The sequence below is a fragment of the Rhamphochromis longiceps genome, linkage group LG20, assembly GCF_057381845.1.
Source record: "Rhamphochromis longiceps isolate RC_006_pf linkage group LG20, R_longiceps_female_GT1.1, whole genome shotgun sequence".
NCBI lineage: Eukaryota > Metazoa > Chordata > Actinopteri > Cichliformes > Cichlidae > Rhamphochromis > Rhamphochromis longiceps.
The window spans coordinates 9285936-9309222 of NC_140576.1; the positions used below are offsets into that span (position 1 = coordinate 9285936).

The 23287-nt window shown below is 40.7% G+C and overlaps 1 protein-coding gene across 2 annotated transcripts in view; it reads left to right on the forward strand.

The window, feature by feature from the left end:
• Positions 1 to 7293: 7293 nt before the first annotated feature.
• mtcl2 (microtubule crosslinking factor 2) overlaps positions 7294 to 23287 on the forward strand; it is an 86358-nt gene continuing 70364 nt past the window's right edge. For both annotated transcript variants that reach the window (XM_085392803.1, XM_085392804.1), the window contains exons 1-3: positions 7294 to 8652; positions 13543 to 13644; positions 13928 to 14050. In XM_085392803.1, the coding sequence (XP_085248929.1) occupies positions 7669 to 8652; positions 13543 to 13644; positions 13928 to 14050 (1209 nt within the window). In that variant the 5' untranslated portion in view covers positions 7294 to 7668. The remainder of the gene's footprint in view (positions 8653 to 13542; positions 13645 to 13927; positions 14051 to 23287) is intronic.

Here is a 23287-nt window from a genome sequence, read left to right on the forward strand (position 1 = left end):
AATTAAAAGGCCCCTTCATGGTGGTTCGTGGATGTTTTGTGATAAGAGACAGTGTTGATGCTCAAAATGAGGACATATTCAACTTGCATTCTGATACCCTAATCAGCCAGCGATTTTTAATGTTTTGATTATAATTCTATTTCTGAAAACATCTGAGGTTTCTCTACCAAAGGTCAGGTTTGCACAGCTGCTTACTAACACTGTGTTCCACAGCTGCTTTAGCAGTACAGGGTTTTCAATATCTGATGTTCATTTCACGTCTATATGGCTTCAACTTAGTCAGAGATTGTATCAACTGTCATCAGTAATACAGCTTATCTATTTGATATAGCAGGCAGCCTGCTTAGAGGAGAACTGGGGCATGAGCAATAACGAGGCACATGATAAAACATTTACAATTTAGTACCCATGTTGGCTTGTATTTGAATGTCTGATAAAGCTTTTACAATATCCTCTCATAACATTTACTGAAGGCTCACAGGTCATAGGCACACACTGTTTCACAGATGACACAAAACCAGGCCAGGCACTAATGATGCACTGTTGCATCAAGAGTATTTCTAAAAGAACTCTGTAGTGCCATTATATCTTAATGTTGGATGGAGAAAAGTTTAATTGTCAGTAGTAATTTGTTCTTTCGGAACAAACAATCAGTGTGTTTCTTTTCCCAGAGTTGCATAATGATGGTGTGATGAGAAGAAAAGAGGGGGGAGGGGGGCAGAGAATAGGATGAGAGACTGCAGGAGATGAGGAGGAGGGGAAGAGGCAGAGAGAACAGTGGACTAGAAGGAGAAAATGGTTTCTATTCAGGCACACAGCGGGACAAAGAGTTCAGCTTGTGCACAACCGCATGCAGATACAGCTGCTCACCCCTCTATGTATAATTCACAAAAAAAAAAACATTATCAAAGCATTATGTTGAGCCTAAAGAAGCTACATGACTGTAATTTTAATACTTAAGATATCTGAAAAGAACAAACCAGAAAAAGAATGCTTTAATTTGCATCACACAGAAAAAGCAGCTGGTTTTAACATTTGACTTTATCTGCTTCACAGCATTAATGATTTGAATAGTTTGCTTCCTGTTTGCTGCGATGAATTGCCTCTAAATTCACCTGTGGTCAAGCAAACGCTTTGATCTTTATCATACAATTAGTCAAACAGTTTTGTTTTTCTTCCTGGTGTACTCGCCAAGTTTCCCTACTCACCACTAGATGGAGGTAAAAGATAAAGTTTTTCCCTGAGTTGTTCACTCGTCAGTAGCCAACAGAAACCAAACCTTTGAAACTAATTGTACAGAGTACTGTGAAAAGGTCTTAAGCCCTTACTACATATTTTGCTTTCAAGAAGCCAGACTTTAGATTATTTTTTCAAGTGGCCCTTAGCAGTCGTTCTCCAGGCTTTCTGAAAGTCCTTCAAAGATTTTCTTTGGACATTGGCTGCTTTTTCACACATTTTCAGTTCAGTCCTAGTGCCTGATCCTTTTCAGAGGATTTTTCTTTATTTTCACCCACTTAATACTGACCAATTCAGCAATAAAAAGCGCCTCCAAGGATGGATCAGACCAACAAAGACCTGAGACAAAATTTGTGAGGTGCCTCTGGCCTTTCAGCTGATTTATCTATTATTTACCAAACCCTCATCAGAAACTGTCTCAGTGCGAGAGTAGACATCAACATTGTTGAAGCACTGTGGGACTGACAGAGAATGAAACGACAGGCAGAACTTGGAACGCCCTTCAAGCCTGGAGAACTGTTCCTGAAGGCTGCTTCAGGAAATTATGAGAAAGCTTGTTCGGGAGAGAGAATTAAGGTGGTCATACCAAATATAGACTGGTTAGAAATGCACAAACTCCTTTTGTTCGCATGTATAGTGTTTTTCTGTGTATTGTTATACCTGTTTCAATCCTTTTCCCAATAGAAATAGAAAGAAATAGAAATAAAAAAGACATTTACTCAGTACTGTGTATGTTCTCCTTGTGCTGATTTGCAGAAAAATATCATTCATGAAATAACATCCCTTTATGATTATGGAAACTGAGTGTTTTGGACAAAGTGATTCCAGCAATAAGGGAATTTTGATCCTCTTCTAACTACAAGATAAATGGTCTTTGAATGAGGTCTGGAACCCAAACTATTGAATACTAATTCAAGAAGGAGGCCTTTGGCTGTTGCTCTTCGTATGGTTTTGAACAATGTACAGGACTATTTATGTGGCACACTTATGAGAAGCTCCAGGCAGATCCAACAGTGTCAACAGAAGGTCTGGAAGTTGATATCATCATATATAGGCCACCTACTGTACCCTGCAGGGAGGTAAGTTGAGCACAAACGTGTTATTCCAGCTAAAGCAGGTCACATGAGACTCATTTTACTTGCAGGAGACAAATTTCCACAACAATTCTCAAAGGGGGATTTACCACAATTGGTGAAGGCTGACAACGTCATTGCAGAAGCAGTAGCTTCTGTAAGGAAGGGAAAACCCAGGTTAGTTTGGTCCCCTACGGCAGCACTGTGATAAAGCAAGCGTAACTGATTACAAATACACAGTGATCACTACACAGAGAGTGCACCTACATTTAATGCATGAAATAAAAAAATTCATGATATAAGAAAATCATGGTTGAGAATATCTGTCCTGTACTAATGTCAGCAGGCAGAATGTAGCAGTGACATTGCTGATGCAGCTCTAGTTCACACACACTCACTGCTTTCCAATTACTGAACTGAAGATAACGTGCAAGGACAGCAATTTTCTGCCGATGCCTTTTTTTTTGTCTCAGCAAAGCAGACCGGCACTCAGACTGGACGTCAGTGTGAGGCACATCGGGGTGTTTTTCACTCACAATTAGTAAAATATGCTCATTGTTAAGGAGCACTTGCTGGTTGGTCTGCGTGGGTTACCTCCTACCAGAATCACATAACGGATTGGATGGCAGAGGGGTGATGTGAAGTCTTGCGACACAACTGTCAAGCCATTCACCTCATTTATGCTCTCCTTTCTAATGGCTGAAAGCGAATAATGAAGCAAAACTTAGATATCATTCCTAAAAAAAGCACTTCTGGTGCCAACCTACATGCCATACATGAGAAAGAACTGAATATTAGCTCATCAACTAACACCAATGATGCTCTTGGATTCAGACATATTCATGTGACGTTTAATTCTTGGCAATATCCGTGCAAGATTGCAGGGTATTCTTTCATTGTTCCCTTAAAACATAGTAATATATTCCTTTATATTATTGCATTTTGATTTTATTATGCAAACTCAGCAGATTTGTAAAAGAATCTTGTACCCCACTGTGTTCTTCCTGAATGTAAATGTGTTTGGCTAATGATGTAACATAACTGTCACCAATAAAGTTCTGTGTTCCCATAAAATGCTGTGGCCCAAGTAGCCCAGGAGCACAGTGAGTTGCTTTGACCTTGAAACCACACTCCAGGAGCACTGAAGAGTAAAAACTGTCACAAAGCTTGAAAAATCTGCTAGAGAAAAATCGCAATACTTCAACAAACTAAAGGCAGAAAAGACTTTAAACGGTGCAGCTTCAATTATTTGTCTTTATGCTATGTAAAAGACATCTCTGCAACATTCAAAGTGCTAATCACAAAATATTTTACTGGTAAGCAAATGACAGAACAGCTTGTTGAAACTGCCGTATTGAACTGCTGTGAGTAAATGGTGCAGTAAAATGAGGTATCAAAAACATTTGGGAAATAATGTGTCAAGATGTTCTTATAACAAAGAGCCTGCTGAAAACAATAAAAGCCAATTGCATTATTACAGTGGGGTTTTAATACTGCAGAAATCTGCATTTCTCTTCATTATCTGGCTAAACACTGGTTATTAGAAGAACGGGCCGAGGAAGGGGGCGACTTGATGGGCTCTGTGAGGGCCAACATGGGTGCTGTTTGTGGTCTGCTTAATATTCAATGAACGTGGTATACCACCAACAATGGAGGGTCGGTTCATTAATGATTCAAAGAACCATTCAACTGCTCCAAATTGCAATTTTGATGTTAAACCGGATCCTTAATAAGGGTATATAATTGCAATGCACAGAAAATTGCCTGGTATGAAATGGACTTTAATATTACATGTCACATATTTTCATAATAAAATTCACGATGGCTAAATTTGGTTTAGCTGGCTCAGTTTAAGGGCTCTGGTAAAGAACCATTCATAGCAAACCTTCTCACATGCCTGATCTGGAAAAGGATAGGTCTGGTAGTGTGTGTGTGTGTGTGTGTGTGTGTGTGTGTGTGTGTGTGTGTGTGTGTGTGTGTGTGTGTGTGTGTGTGTGTGTGTGTGTGTGTGTGTAGACAGCAAACTAATTGACAGATGGATTGTGTCAGGCATACAGCGTTGTACTTGTATTGTATATGAGATCATTGTGACACTAAATGAAAGATCGTCATATGTTTGTTGTAAAAAAGAAAGGCATCTAATCGAGAGAATGTTTTAAATAGGTTTCATATTGTTGTTATCTTGTTTCTTTCCTTTCTTTCCTGTAATGCTCTTGACTCCTCTCTTATCTTTTCCGTCAGCTTGACTCAGCAGAACGCGCTGCTAACCATGTTCTTATTCTTGCCTTATTATTGCCAAAACAAACCGGAAATAAAACAACATTGTTTCCACTGTTTTCCAACTGATTATAGGCAAGATTTCTGCAATGAATGAGTGCTCTAAATGGATTAAATGGGAGTGTAAAATATTGTTTAATATTTCTATTTCTGTTCATTATTAGACCTTTAAAGCAGATATTTGGTTTTGTTGTGGTGTGAGAGAAGATAATAGAGTATACTAGGTTGTAATTCTGCGGCTGCCACTGCAGGATCATTAGCAATGAATGATTTAAAGACTGCATGATTTCAGATGCAGTCTGCTAGTGGCAGTATCTTCATACTGATTAAAGACCGCTGCCAGAGAAAGTGATAAACAAGCGAACATAGTAGAATGCTCAAGCAGGATTTAGGATAGAGGTAGTGGATTGATCAGCTGAACCAAAAGTGATTTTTCTAGCACCTTTTACGCTACCCATCATATGTAAATGACAGTGCTTTCATTTAATCGGTTATATTATTTCATTCAGAGAGGTTTGGTGTGGTCTCACTCACTGGATGCTCCTTTAAGGTGTGAGGTTTCATTGGAATGTGTTTCAAATATCCTCTCGGGGGTGCAAAAACAGTAAAAATGTTGCATGCATGTTTGTTTTGCACAGTGAGATTTTTAATTTCTCTGGCTGAATCCAAATGCGTCAAAAATACAAATGTGTGTAGATAACTATGTGATCGTTCACACATGACAGATCACATACAGAGTGAAACGTGGCAGCAGCTGCTTGTGATGGACTGAGAACGTAATTGCTCCATAATGTGTTTAAGTTTAGAAAGTCCTACAATAGTGCTATTTTTGTAGCCGCGTGTTTACATGAATTATACAGATGTAAACACAGTACAGCCCACTGCTTCAGCACATAGCAAATGGCCATTCACCAGCCCTGATCCCTGAGTGGGAAAATCTATTCTCATGGCTTCGATTCTGTGTTTGTTGTCCTCAAGTTTCTACTCATAAGACATTCACAGAGTTTGAGTCTGACAGCATGGACTGAATCAATATGGTTTGTATTGTCTCTGTGATAAGACTTTAGTCAGATGATGGTTACAAGCACCCGCAGGATGGGCAAAAAAGGAGCCTTGGAGAATAAATGTTATTAGAAATGCTGCTAAATGTCATAATGTGCTCTAACTGCTTGGAAGAGTGTTTACACACATTTGTTGAGCCCACTGAGATTGCACCATGCGATGGTTATTACTGGAAATCTCCGACTGTGTGCATACAGGGCAGGAGATCCAGCACTGCTTTGTAGCTTTATTGAAACAAAAATACAGTTTATGGCAGACGATGACACGGCCCTTCAGTCAGTTATCAAAAATAATGCACAAACACATTTTAAAAAATCAACTTTATGGTTCCTACTTATGCTGTATATGCTAATAAACATGCTGCACAAGCAAATACGGCTTATTAAAAAAATACATTTTGGTGTCCAGCTTTAGACCAAGATTTTGGTGGACTAATATCTAACACGTTACTTGAAAAACCTCCTATGGGTATCCAGTTTGGTTAAGATCTGATGATTGTGTGAGCTGTAGCACAGGCTCCACTCATTTCAAACTGTTCGGTGAGCCCCCTGATGACCTCTGAATGAGACCCTACCTATCAGGAAATGTTTCACTATGGGATAAATGTTATCACTTAATTTTCCGCCTATCTGTAAGTAGTTTATCTTGACTGGTGACGGGTCTCGTGGGTTTTTCGGCCATGCCTTAAAACCCATACAATCTCTTTAACACAACAAAACAGAGAATTGCCTGACTCAGCGCTCTGTAAAATTTAACTGCACATGCTAATTACAGGATATCAATAGCCGCTTAAGGTTTAATGATTAGTTGTGATAGAATAATGGTGGGACTGTGAAAAGGGATCTCCAAAGGTTACAAATTTAAAGCTGTCGGAGGCAATAAATAATGGGGGAACAGTGGGACAGTATGCAGGATAATAACAGTCTACAGTCTGAGAAGTAAAAGATAAACAGGTGACAGAAAGGAGGGAAACAGAAGGGATACTATAAATTGCATGCTTTATTTAAAACAAAAGAAATATTGTTCTTTGACACTATTTTTCATGCGATGTTTGCGACAAACCTATCTACCTAAACTTTAAGAAGAATAAGAAAGATTTGCTTGAGTGTGATGTCAGAGGAATCTTTTGTTTGTTTGTTTGCTTAGAAGGAGACAGATAATCTGAGCCCTACAGTGTACTCTACATTAATGCACACATTTGGGGTCAGGTGATGCTCTCACCTCCCACAATGCAGCTGTATGCTGTTGTGACCTTTCTTCTATGATTTGCGCGCATGTTAAATATCTGTTACTTTGGAAGGAAAGGTTTCTGGTCTGGCTGCTACACACACACACACACACACACACACACACACACACACACACACACACACACACACACACACACACACACACACACACACACACACACAGCTGCTTTACTGACCTGTATGAAAATATTTTAAGCTGACTTAAGTGTGCATAAATGGGCCCTGTCCTCCGAGCCCTGGAGTCTCTACACAATATTTTATTTATTTATTTATTTATTGCTGTGTCTTACTGTTTTTCTGATATCTTGCATTGGTGGCGGCAGAGAGCTGCAGAAACGAGACTATCTCTCTCCTCCAGAGCTACATCCCGTTATATGAGAGGAGAGAGAGAGAGGTGACCATAGGCACCGCACTGCCGTCTGTTCTCACCCACAATTCCTCTGAGCAGGAACCGGCTAATTTGTGTCATCGAGGCAGAGAGAGGGAGATCCCGAGGACAGGAGTGGAGGATCCAGCAGAACAAAGCGGAATAATTGGTGCATTTGCGGCACACAGAACTGGAAAATTGGATTGTATTTATCTTTTCTCGATCTTTTAGACTCTACTTCCCGCTTCGTCCTGTTGCGTTGCAAGCCCTCATTGTGGCCGGAGTGATCTCCTCCTTTTGTGTGGCTCTGCAGTTGTTTATTCACACTCCTAACTTCTGCCTCCTGTTTCTGCAAATAGGAGGTTTCGTTTCTATTTTTCTCGTATCTGCCTAAACGGAATGAATGACAAAAACAAAGGAGGTTGATGTCCACAACTCTCCGACTCACCTCGTCTTCGCCTCGCCCAAGGAACGAAGACTCCATCTCCGGCAGAAGATGGAAAGCGGAGGCGGGACGGAGTGCTCGGATAGCGGGCAGATGCAGCACGCGGTGCCCGGTCAGCAGCCCGAATCTGCGGACCTTTCTGCCGTGCTGTCCGCTCACACTCCAGGCCAGAAGAAGAAGATCAACCGGGCCCCATCTCCGGCGAGACCGAAGGATGTACCCGGGTGGTCGCTCACGAAGATCCGAGGAGGGATTGGGACCCCGACCCTGAGTGTCAAGCCAGGAGCCATTCATCTGGGTAGCCGCATATCCAGGCGCAGCCCCGTGGGAAGTCTTGCTGGGAAGGACGGCAAAGGGGAGAAGAGTGGTGGCGGAAAACCCGCCGGCAAATCCTCCCTCTCTGGTGGCATGTCCTCCAAGGGCTCGGCGTCCAAGGCCATCAAAAGCACCGTAGCGCGGAGGAAGGTGTCGGACGCCAGCATAGGATCCGATGATTTATCCAAGGATTCTGGATGCGCCCCGGGGAAGCTCTCCCCAACCGACAGCAGCTCCGAGCTGTCGGACTGCGCCTCTGAGGAAAACAAGCTGTCCACGGACGCTGTGAGCAGCGACGCCGAGTCGAGGAGTAGCAGGGGCGGCGGGCCGGAGTTAGAGAAGCCGCTCAGGGATGGCGCGTTGGCGGACAGAACCAGCCAACAAGCTGCTGCTGCTGCTAAGACCACCTGCTCCTCCGGAGAGAAGGACCGGCTCTCCACCGGTATCGAGACGGGAGAAGGGAGCATATCCCCGGGCGAGGAGCGATCGGTCACCTCATTTGATAGCCGGGTGCCCGCCAGCACATCTCTGGCTTTCTCAGACCTCACAGAGGAGTTTATGGACAGCATGCACGAGGAGTTTGTCAGGGAAATAGAAGAGCTGAGATCTGAGAATGATTACCTCAAAGTAAGTTCGGCATATGTCAGCTCGTGTTTTTGAAGTTGCTTAACCTACATAGTGCTTCACAAACAGGGTTTTAGTCTTTTTTTTTCAAGCAGTGACACCAGATTTTGCATGGGTTCCCATGAAAAACACTCCTGACGTTGGTCACATGCATACACCTGGCCTATTTAGCAATTTGACGTCATTGTCATTTTTCATTCCTTATACAAATCATCTTTCTGTCATACTGTTTTATTCCAAAGTCTGCCTCTAAAAGTCACTCTGACCTGCTTCTCACTGTGTAGAGATTCCTTTGGATGCCTCCCAAGAGTACTCACTACAAGGATGTTGATGTTATAGAGAGTCTGTCTGCACCCCTGGCCACGCATGAGCACAACATGCTGCTTCCTGGTGACAGAATAGGTTTCTGATAGAAAATCTGCAGTTGCAGAACGGTGAAATACTGTAAATGGTTAACAATGGTGTGCTTTGGATTGAGATTTTGCACTTGGTGTTCATCACTTGTGCTTCGCATGTTGGCACAGTGGAGGTACGGTTCATTCTGCTGCTGTATTCTGCTTTGCTCCTAAAGGCATTATTAATAGCATTGTATTAACACAGAGGTAGAGCGCTGTGTGATTGCCTAAAGATTCTCAACACCTAAAATGTGGAAGTAAATATGGAAATCCTGCAAGTTGTGAATTTTGAGTGGGGTTTTCCATAAAAGTGCAAAACTCTTATATTAAAAAAGAGAAAAAGATCCTCTACTGGCAGCATCGGTATCAAATTCCTGTTGTCTGTCAAACACTAAAGCATCACTCTTGAAAACAATAACTAAACAATTGTTGCATTATCCCAAAGTACCTCAGCTCACAGGAGGATTTGATTTCATCAGTGTTTTTGATAGAATAGGCATCTCACAGCTCCCACAGTACATCTGCAGGCAGTGAAATGTATTATATACATCGAGCTGCTGGTCAAGCCTCCCTCCAGAGTGATTGATTAAGGCAAGGATCAGCTAGGGAACATATCCCCTAGCACTACCTGGCAGTGACCAGACAAGCCAGTGATTGTCAGACATTGATTGCCTGTGGTAATTGATTAGCAGCGCTTGTCTCTAAGCAAAAAGCACTTTCCCCAGGAGTTTCTTTAACTGTTGGGGGTGTTTTGATCTTTGGTTTAGTTTCTGGTTGCCCACTCCTGGTCCCCAAAATACTCCTTTCTTTTATCATTAACACACGTCATCCTAGTTGGTGCATATTTGGTGCAGTGTGTGGCTGCTGACGGAATATGGGGCATCATATCACATTGGACCACGGCAAAGCCCCATGGGAGGGTTGGCAGTGAAGTAAGTCTGGCTGTGTGTGTTGTTGCAGCTGCGAGGAACACTTGGTTAGTGATCAGACGATCAAAACAACATGCTGCAGAGGCATCAGGCTCTCAGACTTATCATAAATCCTTGCTGTAATGCTCAGTCTCCAGTTCCTTCTCTTTTTTTTGCACCGCTTCAAAATTCATCTTTTTTTTCCTCCTTCATGCTTTACATCTCCAGCCTGCCAGTCTTCCACCGCCATCCTATGAATATGCAGACTCTTTCTGGGTGCCGAGCTGTTTCCCATTCAGCTGGTAATCACCGTAGGAGATCAAAACAGTTGGCAGCTGTTTGAATCTCATTAGTGGCGACTTTATACCTTACTGTTTGTGTTTCTGTTGAAGCTACAAAAGAATATCTGATTAGATGTTTCACGTACCGCGCACGCAGCATTACTGACGCCTGTACTTACATTCCTGCTTTCCTACACCATGAACATACACCGTCAGGTTGTAGGTGCCATGCTGACAAACAGTTTGACAAATTGTTGAACGCACTTTAGTCACCGCACGCCTTGTCAAGGGGGGAACTTACGCTCAGTACAGTTGAATCATCATTCAAGTCCACATGCTGTATTTCGACACAATAAACCAGGAGTAGGGACGTGCTGCTCTTCATGTTATGCCTAACCTGACACAGTTTCACAAAGAAAGACGAGATTTTCTGGATTTAATTTTTAGGAATGTCCGTCCTGTGACTGCAATTTAAACAAACAGATGAGCATCTGTGCAGCTTGTGCAGATGGCTGTTTTCACTTACCAATTAGGAGTAATTTAAATTGTAAAAGACGACCTTGGTGGTAGAGTTAAATAGTTGAAAACATAGTGGTAATAAATGCAATGGTGCCTTCAATGAGTCATTTGATCATTTGTTATGATCCTGAAGGCTTAATCTGAAAATAATAATAACAATAAACATACAGGATCTATGTAAATATAGCAAATGTGATAGAAATGCACAGAATAGCAGCTTGATCTGCTGCCTAATTGCCTAAATGAACATAAAAACCATACAGATCCACTATGTTTATGTTTTGTGTTTATATTTAATTTATGTTTAACTCCTCAGACACAAGGTGTTGTATAATCAGGCCCATCGTATCACCCAAAAGAACACTTTGCTCTGAGACTGGTTCCTCTGGGATTTAAAAGTAGAATGGGAGGCCTTCAGTTTTCAGGCCCCTCTTCTGTGAAACCAGCTTCCAGTTTGGGTTTGGGAGACAGACACTATCTCTACTTTGAAGGTTAATCTCAAAACTTCCCTTTTTGATAAAGCTTATAGTTTTGGCTCTGTCAGGTGACCCTGAATCCTCCCTTTTTAAGGCTGCACTTGTCCTAGACTGCTGGGGACTTCCCGTTATTAACCAAGTGTTTCATCTTCACTCCTCTTTTTTCTTTTCACTCACTCTGTTTTTACACCGCTCCACATTTAATCATTAGTTATCATTTATCTCTGGCTCTCTTCCGCCGTGTTTCGTTTATCCTGTCTTCGCCCTCTTACCCGGGCTGTATGTGACAGATGGCCACCCCTCCCTGATCCTAGTTCTGGGAGGTTTCTTCCTGTTAAAAGGGAGTTTTCCCTCCCCACTGTTGCCAAGTGCTTTCTCATAAGAGGTTGTTTGATTGTTTGGGTTTTCTCTGTATTATTGTAGGCTTCTTTATAGAATAGAATACACATACGAATGTAAGAATATGAGAGTCAGATGAAAACCTGACAATGCCACTCTCATAAAGCTGGGACAAAATACTGAAAGCAATTAGCTAAATCACCTCGTACACAACTGACAACAAAATATGGTGGGTTTCAGATTTGCAGAGCCAGGTAGGGAGGACTGTTATCACAGCAGATGTGTGCACACACTCATTTCTGACATTAACCACTCTGACTCACTAACATGACAGCTGATTGGTTGATTTCTTCTCCTGACTCGCTCACATGACAGAGACCTTCTTCACTGTTCTTCTTTAGTTAGCTGTGAAAAGCAGGTCAGTGGACCATCTCTCTCCCTCAGTCTCAGTCTCTCACCACATTAACTTATGATTCCCTGGTTTCGTGTCCTCACTTCCTCACTCTCTGCTGTCATGTTTTATCTCCCTCTCCATCTAGATAGTTTTCACGCTCTGTTTTTTTCCCTATCTGATTTTTCTTTTCCTGTTTCCCATTTACATTCCCTTTTATTGCTTTGCTGTTCTTTCATTCCTTTTCCTCTCAGTTTCAGAATTTGGGTTTTGTTCTTGTGTCTGCTCTTTCCCTTTGATTCTTTTTCATGCTATTAACTTTCATCCTCCTTTCTTTTTACTTCATTCCATTTCTCAGTGGCCAGCGGTGTGCCACTCACAGAAACATTACTAAATCCATCCATTTTACTTTACCTGCTCACACGGTTATGATTCATCCTTGTACAGTTTAGTGCGTACGTAGTGGAGACGCAGGCACACACTGCTCACCTTGCTTTTCATATTGTGCACATAGTAAACATACAGACACACAAAAATACACATGCACACACACCCGCACAGCTTGTTGTTGCTGCACTTGGAGCTCTGCAGAAGCTGACCCACATTCTTTACTGTAGTAAGTCATGACAGCACTACTATTACTACAGCCGCTCATACTCATTTGGCTCATTATGCTAACACATCACCCACACAAACACGCTCATACTTAGAGGCAGGGATTTTTGCCAGCACACGTTCATTTAACAGTTCTGTAAGCACATTGTCGTGCTTTGCCGTAAAACAGAGTGACCTAGACTTTCCTTTTTTTATGGGGTGTGATACTTGATTTCATTGGAAACACAGACAGAGCTGCGCCTTAAATATGATTCAGAAGTGTGATGCAATTCATGCTGTCAGGCTGAAATGAATAATTCATCTGCATGTGACTAAAACGGGGGTAGATAAAAACACTGGTTTGAATGAAACATTTATACTGGTCTGTAGTATTTGTGAGTTGTATTTTAGTGCAGTCCCACACTATCCAAATGCTCTGCTTAGATTTTGAATTTTCTTAATCCACAGATGCCACATCCTGGAGTTTGCTCCAAGGTGTGCTAATAGCTATACCCTGACCTTTGGTCTCCTTAGCACTACCTTCGGAGTGAGGCAAAAAACAAGAGTACAGTTCACTGTCATATTATCTTACTCGGTCATGCAGTTCTCTATTTTGCATGGCCCCTTTTATCTGATGTAAGAAAATATTGCAGAAGCTCATTTTAAGAGGACACTGATTGTTATGCAATTATGAGGGTGATAAAGAAGAAGATGTAGTCATACATGGCAGCAAGAGGTGATTGATGGACTACATTACGATGTTGGAAAGTTTAATGGAGTGATTTTCTGATGACAGTGATGATTGCCTTGCATTTATGACAAAAATCCTGTGTGTGCATATAATGCTGTCAGCTCTTTACAGCCACTTAGAGCCTGATGTTCAGTCAGAAGTCTTTACACCTTCTCCACAGGTTAACACTGGAGGAGTACTTAGCTATGTGTAAAAATAACAGACGCACTTATATACTCTCTCATTTTCACTGCCCCAAGGATGAGATGGAGGAATTGAGATCTGAGATGCTGGAGATGAGGGACATGTACATGGAGGAAGACGTTTACCAGTTGCAGGAACTGCGGCAACAGCTGGAGCAGGTATGTGGTTACAAAGACAGACTGGTTTAATGAGCCTGACTTATCGCAGATCTTGCAAAAATGACCTCGTGAAGAAAGAATTCCATTTATTTTACATCTGAAAAGCAAATTTGGGCTCCAAAAATAAATGCAACAAATGCTCTTTCCTGCCATTTTATGTTTTCTGCATTTCTTCTACATGCACATGACTGCTGCAAGGAACAGTGCAGTGAAGCAAAGTACTAGAGATGGATTAGACAGCTGATGCATAACATGATCTGCTGACATTGCCCCTGTTCCTCAGGCAAACAAGACCTGCCGCATCCTGCAGTACCGGCTGAGGAAGGCAGAACGACGCTCTATCCGCGTGGCCCAAACAGGACAAGTGGATGGAGAACTGATACGAACACTAGAGCAGGATGTAAAAGTAAGTGTTGGAGATTGAGCTGGAAATTAAAAGATGTGTGGACTCAAATGAAGTTGGTCTCAAAAAGAGTCAAGTGGAACATCGTTAGATGTCTTGTCTTTAATCCCAGCATCTCTAAGGTACTCAATAATAAAAACACAGCTGTCAGGTTTAATTAGCTAACGAGTTAATTAAACTTCTTCTACCATCTTTGATCTTTAGAAGTAAAATATACAGAGGTTCAGGCATTACACGCTCGACCTCTGGGCAACCACTTTCAGTCAATCTTGGAGAATCCAGCTTGCTGCGATTTGCCGTAGACTTGCATTCTTCAAAGCAATTGTTTCAAAGGCGACAAGATCATAAGTTCACTGCACACGGTTGCATAATTTTTGCTATGCAACGGTCTTCAATCACTATTTTTGTGACATAAGAGAAGATATGTTTGGATACAGTAATGCTTTCTGATGATGTGTCTGTATATGGAGATTCCTTTGACCCAGTTTTTGTCACACTCTGAAAGTCACAAAACTGCATCGAGTTCGAGCTTTTGTTTCTGAAGAATTTCCTTCCTTTTCCTATAACATGGGCTATCTGTAATAACCCACTTATACAGGCAATTAATTTGATTAGTCAGGAAACCCCCACCAATGATAAAATTGATACATTTTAGACACTATAAATGTGTCTATGTGCACAGTCTGTTTTGGTAGGGCCTTGCAGTAGCTGTACAGGAACACGGTGAGTTTAGGGCAAAGCCTTTGTGTGTGTGTTTTGTCACACTGACCCTGGACTACCGTTACTCTGTGCGAAATTTATAGCATTCCTCCAACATTTTCCACGTGAAGGACGACACAATGAGGGCTTTTTATCCTCTAAGAGAGAGAGAGCGTGCAAGAGAGTGAGACCGTGGAATCACTCTCGAAGGGCTTCCCGCCCGCTGCTGCTGTCTGTCTCTTAGCTGCTGTATCACCATCTGGTTGTTTTGGAAGGAAGGAGGGAAGTGAGGACGGAAAGAGGGAGGGATGAGTGTACATCCTGTGACTAAAAGGGAAGGGGGTGGTTGGTCAGTGTTTGAAAATTCAAATTGGCCAATGAGAAAACAACTCAAAGGCAGAAGGGAGTCCCTGTTTGAATTCAGTGGCCAGTTGTCATGTTTAGAAAATGAGAGGGGAGTGATGGCAGGGATGATGCATGGAAAGACTAAAGCTTGAGGGGGAAAATGAGCTAAGTCTGCATCTGTTGATTGCATCAGCAAAGGGGTATCGTTAACACAGAAAGCTGAAAAAAATCACACTGCTGGGAGACAAGTCTGCCCTCTCTGTGTCTCTCTCTCACAACACATGGCTGATTGTGCCTTGTTGCCGACAGGGCCAAGGACTCAGATGCCAGGTCAAGTTACAACATACTGTTCTGCATGTGTGTTCGTGTGTGTGTGTGTGTGTGTGTGTGTGTGTGTGTGTGTGTGTGTGTGTGTGTGTGTGTGTGTGTGTGTGTGTTTGCATGCATTAAGCCGTGGCTAAGCTTCTCTTTCTCCAGTGTGTATCAGCCACTCCTCTGTTTATTCTGGTAGCTTCATTATTCGTATTTTAAAAACACACACTCTACCTACCCCTATGACTCCACTGTGATTAGGCTGTACTGGAAAACTTTAATCTTCACTTTGCTTTAATAGGAGTTAAAAAAAATTGACGTTGTTTAAAGGTTTTCAGTGTTGCAGATTTAAAAGCTCTGAATTTCTGACTCAGAGCATAAAAGTTTAATTATAAAAACAAGCGAAATTGTTTGGAGACTCTTCAACTTTGCCATTAACTAAGTCATAGAAACCAAAATCATCCAACTGTCTGTAATGTGCCATTTGTTGTACAACTAAATATTAGCACTGTTGTATTTTTGTGCACATTTTAGTAACCCTAAAGTTGACATCAGATGTGTGAAAATAATCAAAGGACATTTTTCAATTGGAAAATGTTCATAGGTTTGAGTGGAGTATTGCCTCAAAAATGAATGCACAGTTAATTAAGCAGTAAGATGCACAAACATCCCCCAGTTCATCCCCACAGTAAAAGTAAAAGTATGGCACAATGTACCGTTTTAAAATGAAGCAGTTTTCTGTATTAATTTTTTAAGGATTTTTTCCCATATTTTTAACCACACTGAATTTACAAATACTCTGTTTAAAAATCAATAATTTACTGACATAAAATTACTTGGATATTTTCCTTTTTTAAATGAAATCTCTTTTAGTACCCTTATAATGGTTCATCGTAAGGGGATGCATCATAAAGTTTTACACAAAATCTACCAGTGTAGCAATGGTATGCTGGCGTCAGTGTTCTTATCCTTTAATAGGCATGAAGTCCAGAAGGCCAGATTCAAAAAAGCCCAGTGTTTTCATTTGTACACAGAAGTGCATTAAGTAGTAGCTCTATACTGCCCCTTTCATAGTGCAATGTAACATAAAACTATCAGTTTAGATTGAGTGGCTGCTGCTCCATAAGATCAGCTAGTGATCCAAGTAAAGGGTGGTAAGTCCCTGAGGCTTTGCAAGATGGTCATAAAATAACTAATAAACATTCACTGATTCACCTTTTTAAATTACTCAACTAAAATCAAACAATACAAGAAAAAAGCTCCACTTTGGTTTTCACTCCTTATATGTAAGTTTCGTTTTGACAGCGGGTTGAAAATACATGTTTCTTTGCATTTACAGTAGGCCTCACAAAAGCTTGGTGCAATGCCAAACAGCTATCAAGTATGACAGTCATACTGATTATCTTAAACAAGAGTAAACATGAGTGAAAATCTCAGTGCTTCTTCTTCTTCTTGCTCCAGAGAAATGTGCGAACTTATTGTATAAAACGTTTTATTGAGCTACGGTTCTTGTGGTTGACGCGCCCCAGTGTTTTTGCACTTCATGGTCCAACTTGACCTTGATTTGCCGAGCAGCTCTGCCCTGAGCTGCTTTGCAAAAGTAATTGGCTTAACTACTGTTGATGCATTAGATTCGATGACTCACTCGCATGCAAGTGGAAACAAATCAGCAAAAGTACTCCTCCTTTCCTTACTCTGCCTCTTTCAGTCTATTCTCAAGGCCTTTAGTTGTCCTTTAGGGAGAGCACGTGGGCTGAAAGTCAGATGGAAAAAAGTCAGAATGACAAGTGAAAGAAATGGTGAACTAGAAAGAGTGTGTCTTCACTCTAATGTGTTTGTCATGTGAATACTTTCTGACACAAACATGTCATTATGTACATCATGTGCTCTTATTTGTGCCCATTTAGAAATCTTGCGGGTGTCTGCTTGCATGTGACTGCCTGTTTTTATATGTGTGTTTGTAAGGGTTCAGTAGGTCTACAGCCATCAGACTCTCTATGAGAATTCCTGACATCATTTCCTGTCCTACTCACTCACTACTCTCATTCCCACAGGCAACAGGCATCTGGACACACAGAGGAAATAGTTGTTAGGATTCTCATGATGTTAGCTCATTGGTACTTCACATTTCCAGAAAAAAGTCAGTTATTCACTCACTTGTCTTAAGGGTGTGACTGTATCTGACTGTATCTCAAGTAGATTGTTTTAAGATGATTTCCACCTGAGAACAAGTAATATTTTAAAAGGATATAGTTTTAAAAGGCAAAACTTTTAAGGTGAACTTACCTTTTTCAGAAGATGAGTAGATTCCCTTTGTGAGAGAGATTTACAAGGTGTTTAGCATAGCTTAGCATTAGGCCTGGGCCTTGAACACTTCTTTTAAGTTGCCCAAATAAGGAGACACCCCTGCCCTCTGCAGCAGTGAGTGTAAATCGGGACAGCTTTACGGTGCTTTGTACAATATTTATGCTACATATGGTACCTGTGTGCAGTCTGTGCTCCCGGTAATGTCAACACGATATATAAAGTAGACCATAATAATTTGACAAATATTTATGAATTCTTTTTCTCGTTTTTCTCTGTTTTGTCATTTAGTTCAGTTCATTTTTTCCATTATAATACTTCCTATCTTTGTACCACACAGTAGATGTGTGTGTGCGTGCGTGTTAGGGGGAGGGTGCTTCCTGTAGATGTTCTTATAAATGCATTGTCACTTGGTCAAGAGTCATCCTGCCTCTCACTCATTCACGCATGAACATCAGACAGACTTCCAGCTGAGAGGAACCATGTTTTTTAAAAATATACTCAACTAACCACAAGCTATAACCTCAATGCATCTTGAAAAGTTACGGACTAGACAAGATGTCGTCACTCTGAAAGCCTTACACTAGTTCTCACAAAAAGACAGCCATCCAAACGCACACATGCTCACTATCATCAAAAGCAGCAGTGTACATTTATCTTATATCTTATTTGCATTGTGTGTGTGCTTGTGTGTGTGTGTGTGTGTGCTTGTGATAAAAATTTCTAAAGTGGGATTTGTTTTTACTGTTTAATAACACTGTGTGAGTTCCAGTAAAAATGTTCCTCTTGTGTTGCTCTCACATACACACGCACACAAACACACACATACTGTAGGAAGTTGCTGTTTCCATGCGTGTGTCACGCTTTACATTTCAGGAAGTTAACAGTAAAATGCTTATGTAGAATTATTTTTGGATGTTACAGAGTCCAGCAGAAGTGCTTATAGCAACAGGACGTGCCCTGTGAAGAACTACAGCAGCTTCAGTCCCACCCCTACTGAGCAGATACCTGTTTGTATGCATGCATTAATGAAAACATGGTTAAAAATGATTGCTGGTGATACTGGAGGCGAGATCACACATTCCCAGCATGCCAGCGACTGTGAGAATTCCTCACTTTTCACTACCTCTCTCCCTCCTTGTGGCTCTCTCTCTCACACCCTCTTTTCTAAGATAGATGGATCACAGCCTGCACAGCTGTCACAACACTGTCTGTTTCTCTTCTTCTTTCACACATAATGGTTTATATATAGACACGAAGCAGACCACTTGTGACGTAACACCCTCTAAGTGGGTACTGAAGGGCCAGAATGTTGGACGACTGTGGAAAAGGTCAGCATCGTGAACAGTAAACATCAAGACCAGGGCTACCTCTGTGTCACCCACCGTCTCCATCAAAATCAGGCAGTTCACTTGAGCAGACTTAAATAAAATGTGTTCTCCTCACCTTTACCTTGAATTATATTTGAAGTTTAATAAAAACAAATGATAGAGTCATATGGGATGTTTTCTTTCCTCCATACTGTGATAAGTTATCATTATCATGGTTGTGTTTTGAGGGCTGTAAATGATGACAGGACTCATGCAAAATGATGCACTGATGCAACATTAGGCTTTTCGAAGCAATAGTGAAGATATCCACTTTGGATCACTGAAGGCCTAGAAATATAAATAACTGTCCTTTTAGATTGAAATAGTTAGAACTGAAATAGTTTTTGTCTTCCAGTCTGTAATTCAATTCAAATTCATATTCAAATTTCAAATTAATGACCTCATATTATCTTTAAACACTGGGACTGACTGAAGACTGGTCATTCTCTAGACAGCATGTCATCGTGTTTACATTTATTAATAGCTGCTGTTTCCTGTTCTCACAGGATCAAATGTATGTTTATCCAGCTACGTCAAAAAAGCCAGCAATTTCCATTGAATATACTGCAGTTATTTGCGTGGCTTTTTATTGTATCATATTATGTGTCAAATAAAAAATCCGACTGTTTAATTACTGCATGCAAACATTCAAAATGGGTTACCTGAAATGAAATTACAAGCAAGCAGCGGTGTTTTAGATAGCTTTTCAAAAACACTCCTTGTTTATATGTGCTGCTACAAGCTTATTCAGCATTACTCTGATCCAAGATAAACTGATGGGTTCAGCTTAACAGTAGGCAGTCAATAATTCTACATAGAGCCACTCTTTGTAAGCATATTTCAGAGCTCATTAAAAAAAACAATGCGCTCAACTCCAAGGCTGAGTGTTACAGTTTCACTAGAGTCATCGCTCCCCGACATGAATCTGCAGCGATTTCTAAATTGGTAAATGGAAGGCTGAACCGCTGCAGAGTGCTGATGTAAATAAAACTACAGACTGAACAATTGTTACTGTCATATTTTTACATTAGCAGAAATGGTTATGTTCCTATTTGATTTGACAGCAGAATGGCTATAGCGCTGGAGTGCAGGCAGACAAAGCAGAGTGAAGTGGCATTCAGAAATGGAACTGTGAATCCCACACATGTTCAGCACTTAAAAATTCAAAGTTGGAAAACAATGGACAAAGCCAAAGTGGTTTAGTAACTGTGAGTGATTTCAAAGACCATCAGGACTGACTGAACCTGTCGGTCGCTATCTGAACCACGATATTAGCATGAGTCTTATTTTAATTTCTGTATGCTGTGAGGTAGAACAGCTGTAGATCCGAGGTCAGTACTCAGTCATGTTTTCTTGGAAATTAGGTGGTGTAACACATGTAAATCCTGTTTCTTAAAGAGCTACGTGTGCGGTGTAGCAGAGTACATTATCATCCATTCAGTTCAGGTGATTTCTTACCAGCTAGCATAAAATCAAGAATGAGCTTGCCTAGGGACCCTTTTCCGTTAAGCTCTGGAATTTTAGTTAGAGTAGGTTTCAAGAAAATGTTTGGTGATAGGCTCATTGTAGCAATGTTGGAAAAGTTTTCTTTCAGCTGTTGAGCAATTCAAATATAGCATGCCAACCTGCTAGCACGTAAACTAAGGATTTTAGTGGAAGAAACAGATGAAGACATTTTGCTTAAGCTGTTATTTCTCATTGTCATTGCCAATAATGGCCTCCTTCACTTACATTAATGTCTTGTTCCAGTTCTGGTTAACAGCTACCAAATGCAAGCGCACCACTTTAAACCAACTCCAGATCTTTTAGTTGTTTAATTGATCAGGTAAAAATTAAAGCACTTGCCAGACAAAGGCTCAGTTAATTTTGTACCTCTAAACCAGGGGACTGGACATAGAAATTGCTGTAATTCCTAAACAGTTAATGCAATGCTTTAGCTAAGTCCCTGAATTAAAGCTAAAAGACTTATTTGTTTGATTTAAACGCAGTGGTGGTGTACAGAGACAAAATTACAAAAAAGAAAACCTCAGACAATAAGAGATATGCGGTAGAGCACAGCAGGAAGCAGGACCCAGGACAGGCATGGGCTGTGATGCATCAGATTATCATAACCTGCACAATTCTCAGATGAGTGAAAAGTGGTGCAACCACACACACACACAACACACAGACTTTACATTACTGAGCTGGCATGTAAAAGATCATTTTGTTATCTGCACTGGGCATTTGCATTATCACAAGCAGTTCTGGGCTGCAGTGCATGAGTTAAAAAAAGAAACATATTGAATAAAAGAGTTTGTTCATGAGTTGAGGTAAAGACATAAATTATATTTTCTTTATCTGTAAATATATTTTTACAAGATTTCTGTAAATTATTAACTGATATATAATTTGTCATAATACCTTTTTTCACCCTTCACCAACACAGATAAGTACAGTATGCACATGCTCAACTTTTTGCCTTAACATAAACCCACAGATAACCTGCGTATGTCTAAATTAGACTGATCTAATTTTTTTAAACCGCTCTTTCAAGAGGCGAGTGCCAAATATTTTTTTTGTATGCTTTGTACCTCAGGATAAGAACAAGTGCATGCAAATACACACACGGCCACGTAAACACACACAAGCGGCTGCACATAAAACCCCTCTGATAAGATCTACAGGGATAGAGTCGTTGTTAAAGAGAGATGTCCGTTATGGAAAGAAAGCAGCTGTGTGTGTGTTTGTGGAGAAACAAGACTCCAGTTGTTAAGCGCAATCAAACACAAATAACCGCACAGTGTGCATGAAAAAAAGAGTGATTGGGTGACTAACTGCCACTTGTAGAATGATGTGACTGTTTCCCCCCTGCGGCCTGATTTTCACCCTTTTCTGTAGGTTTAATGCTTTTCTTCCACACCTCCCTGTCACACACTCGCTCCTTCATTCTCTAACACATGCACACATGTATACACACACACACACGCGCGCAGACACACATCTTCTCAGTCAGCTGACACCCTGACTGAATTCTAATTACATCCTATGGCTCTGTTGCTGGGTAAAAACCACAGCTTCAATGGTATTAAATTCCTTCACGTTTCCCTTTAACATAGAAGAACAGTGCAGCATTTACTGGGAGTCAAAAGGCTGACGAAGGAGTGTTAATGAAGGGGACAATATAGAAGTGAGGGTGGGAGGAGGAACAAAGGAAGGGGGAGATGGATAAGCCATAAATCTGTGTGTGTGCATAGTGAAAAACTTTTGGGCTTTGTGTTTTTTATATATTGTTTTTGCTCTAGCTTAGGGATATCAAGTTCTGGTAGCTCATGCCTCAGACTGTCCTTTAAGTATTTTTTTTTTCTTTCTTTCTTTCTTTTTTTTCTTTCTTTTTTTTTTTTTTACTGTGGGCTAATTTTACAAAACCGAGATTTCTGTGATAGACAAAACACATTTAATGTTTGTCTATTACTTAATTACATTGACGAAGTATGAAGGGCCATGGGAGAGGTTTGCATGGGTAGGAAAAGTTGTAAAACGTCTGAAAATAAAGTTAAAAGTCCAAGATTTTTGCCCTCCTTCACATTTTCCAAAGAAAGGGCAATTCTGGTCCCAGGCCTTATGTTTGACACCCCTACTCTAACTAATCAACTAATCAACTCTAAGTCTAACGGTCAAAAGTTGCTTACCACGGTATGGGTGTACAAATACAAGGACATGTTATATAGAAATATAGACGTACGCAATACTTTTGTTAACTCCCTTGAATTAAAGAGTTTGCATTTCAGTCACATCCTGATTGACTGTTGCAGCATTCATAATGATGATGTATAGAAGCAAAACTAGAAAAACTGTGTCAGTGTACAAATATTCCTGGATCCAGCTGTACAGTACATTACAGTTTACTAAATGTTCAATAGCTAACTGGTTAGCTTATATTGGTATATTTTTTTAACCAGCCCAACATGTGAGGTGACTGAAAATGAACAGATAGACAGACAGCAACAAAATAATATTTTCATGTTAATAACTTTTGTCTAAAATAAAGTCTCTTCATATAATAATAAGATGAGAGATGCCTGAATAAAGTTCAGAAAAAAACTTAAAATAAAGACTTAAAATGAGTTGAATACCACTGGAACTATTAGAAACTACACACACACACACATTTGAGCATGAATTGGAGCATGGTGGAGCTGCGAGAGCATTTGGATAGAGTGAGGGTACA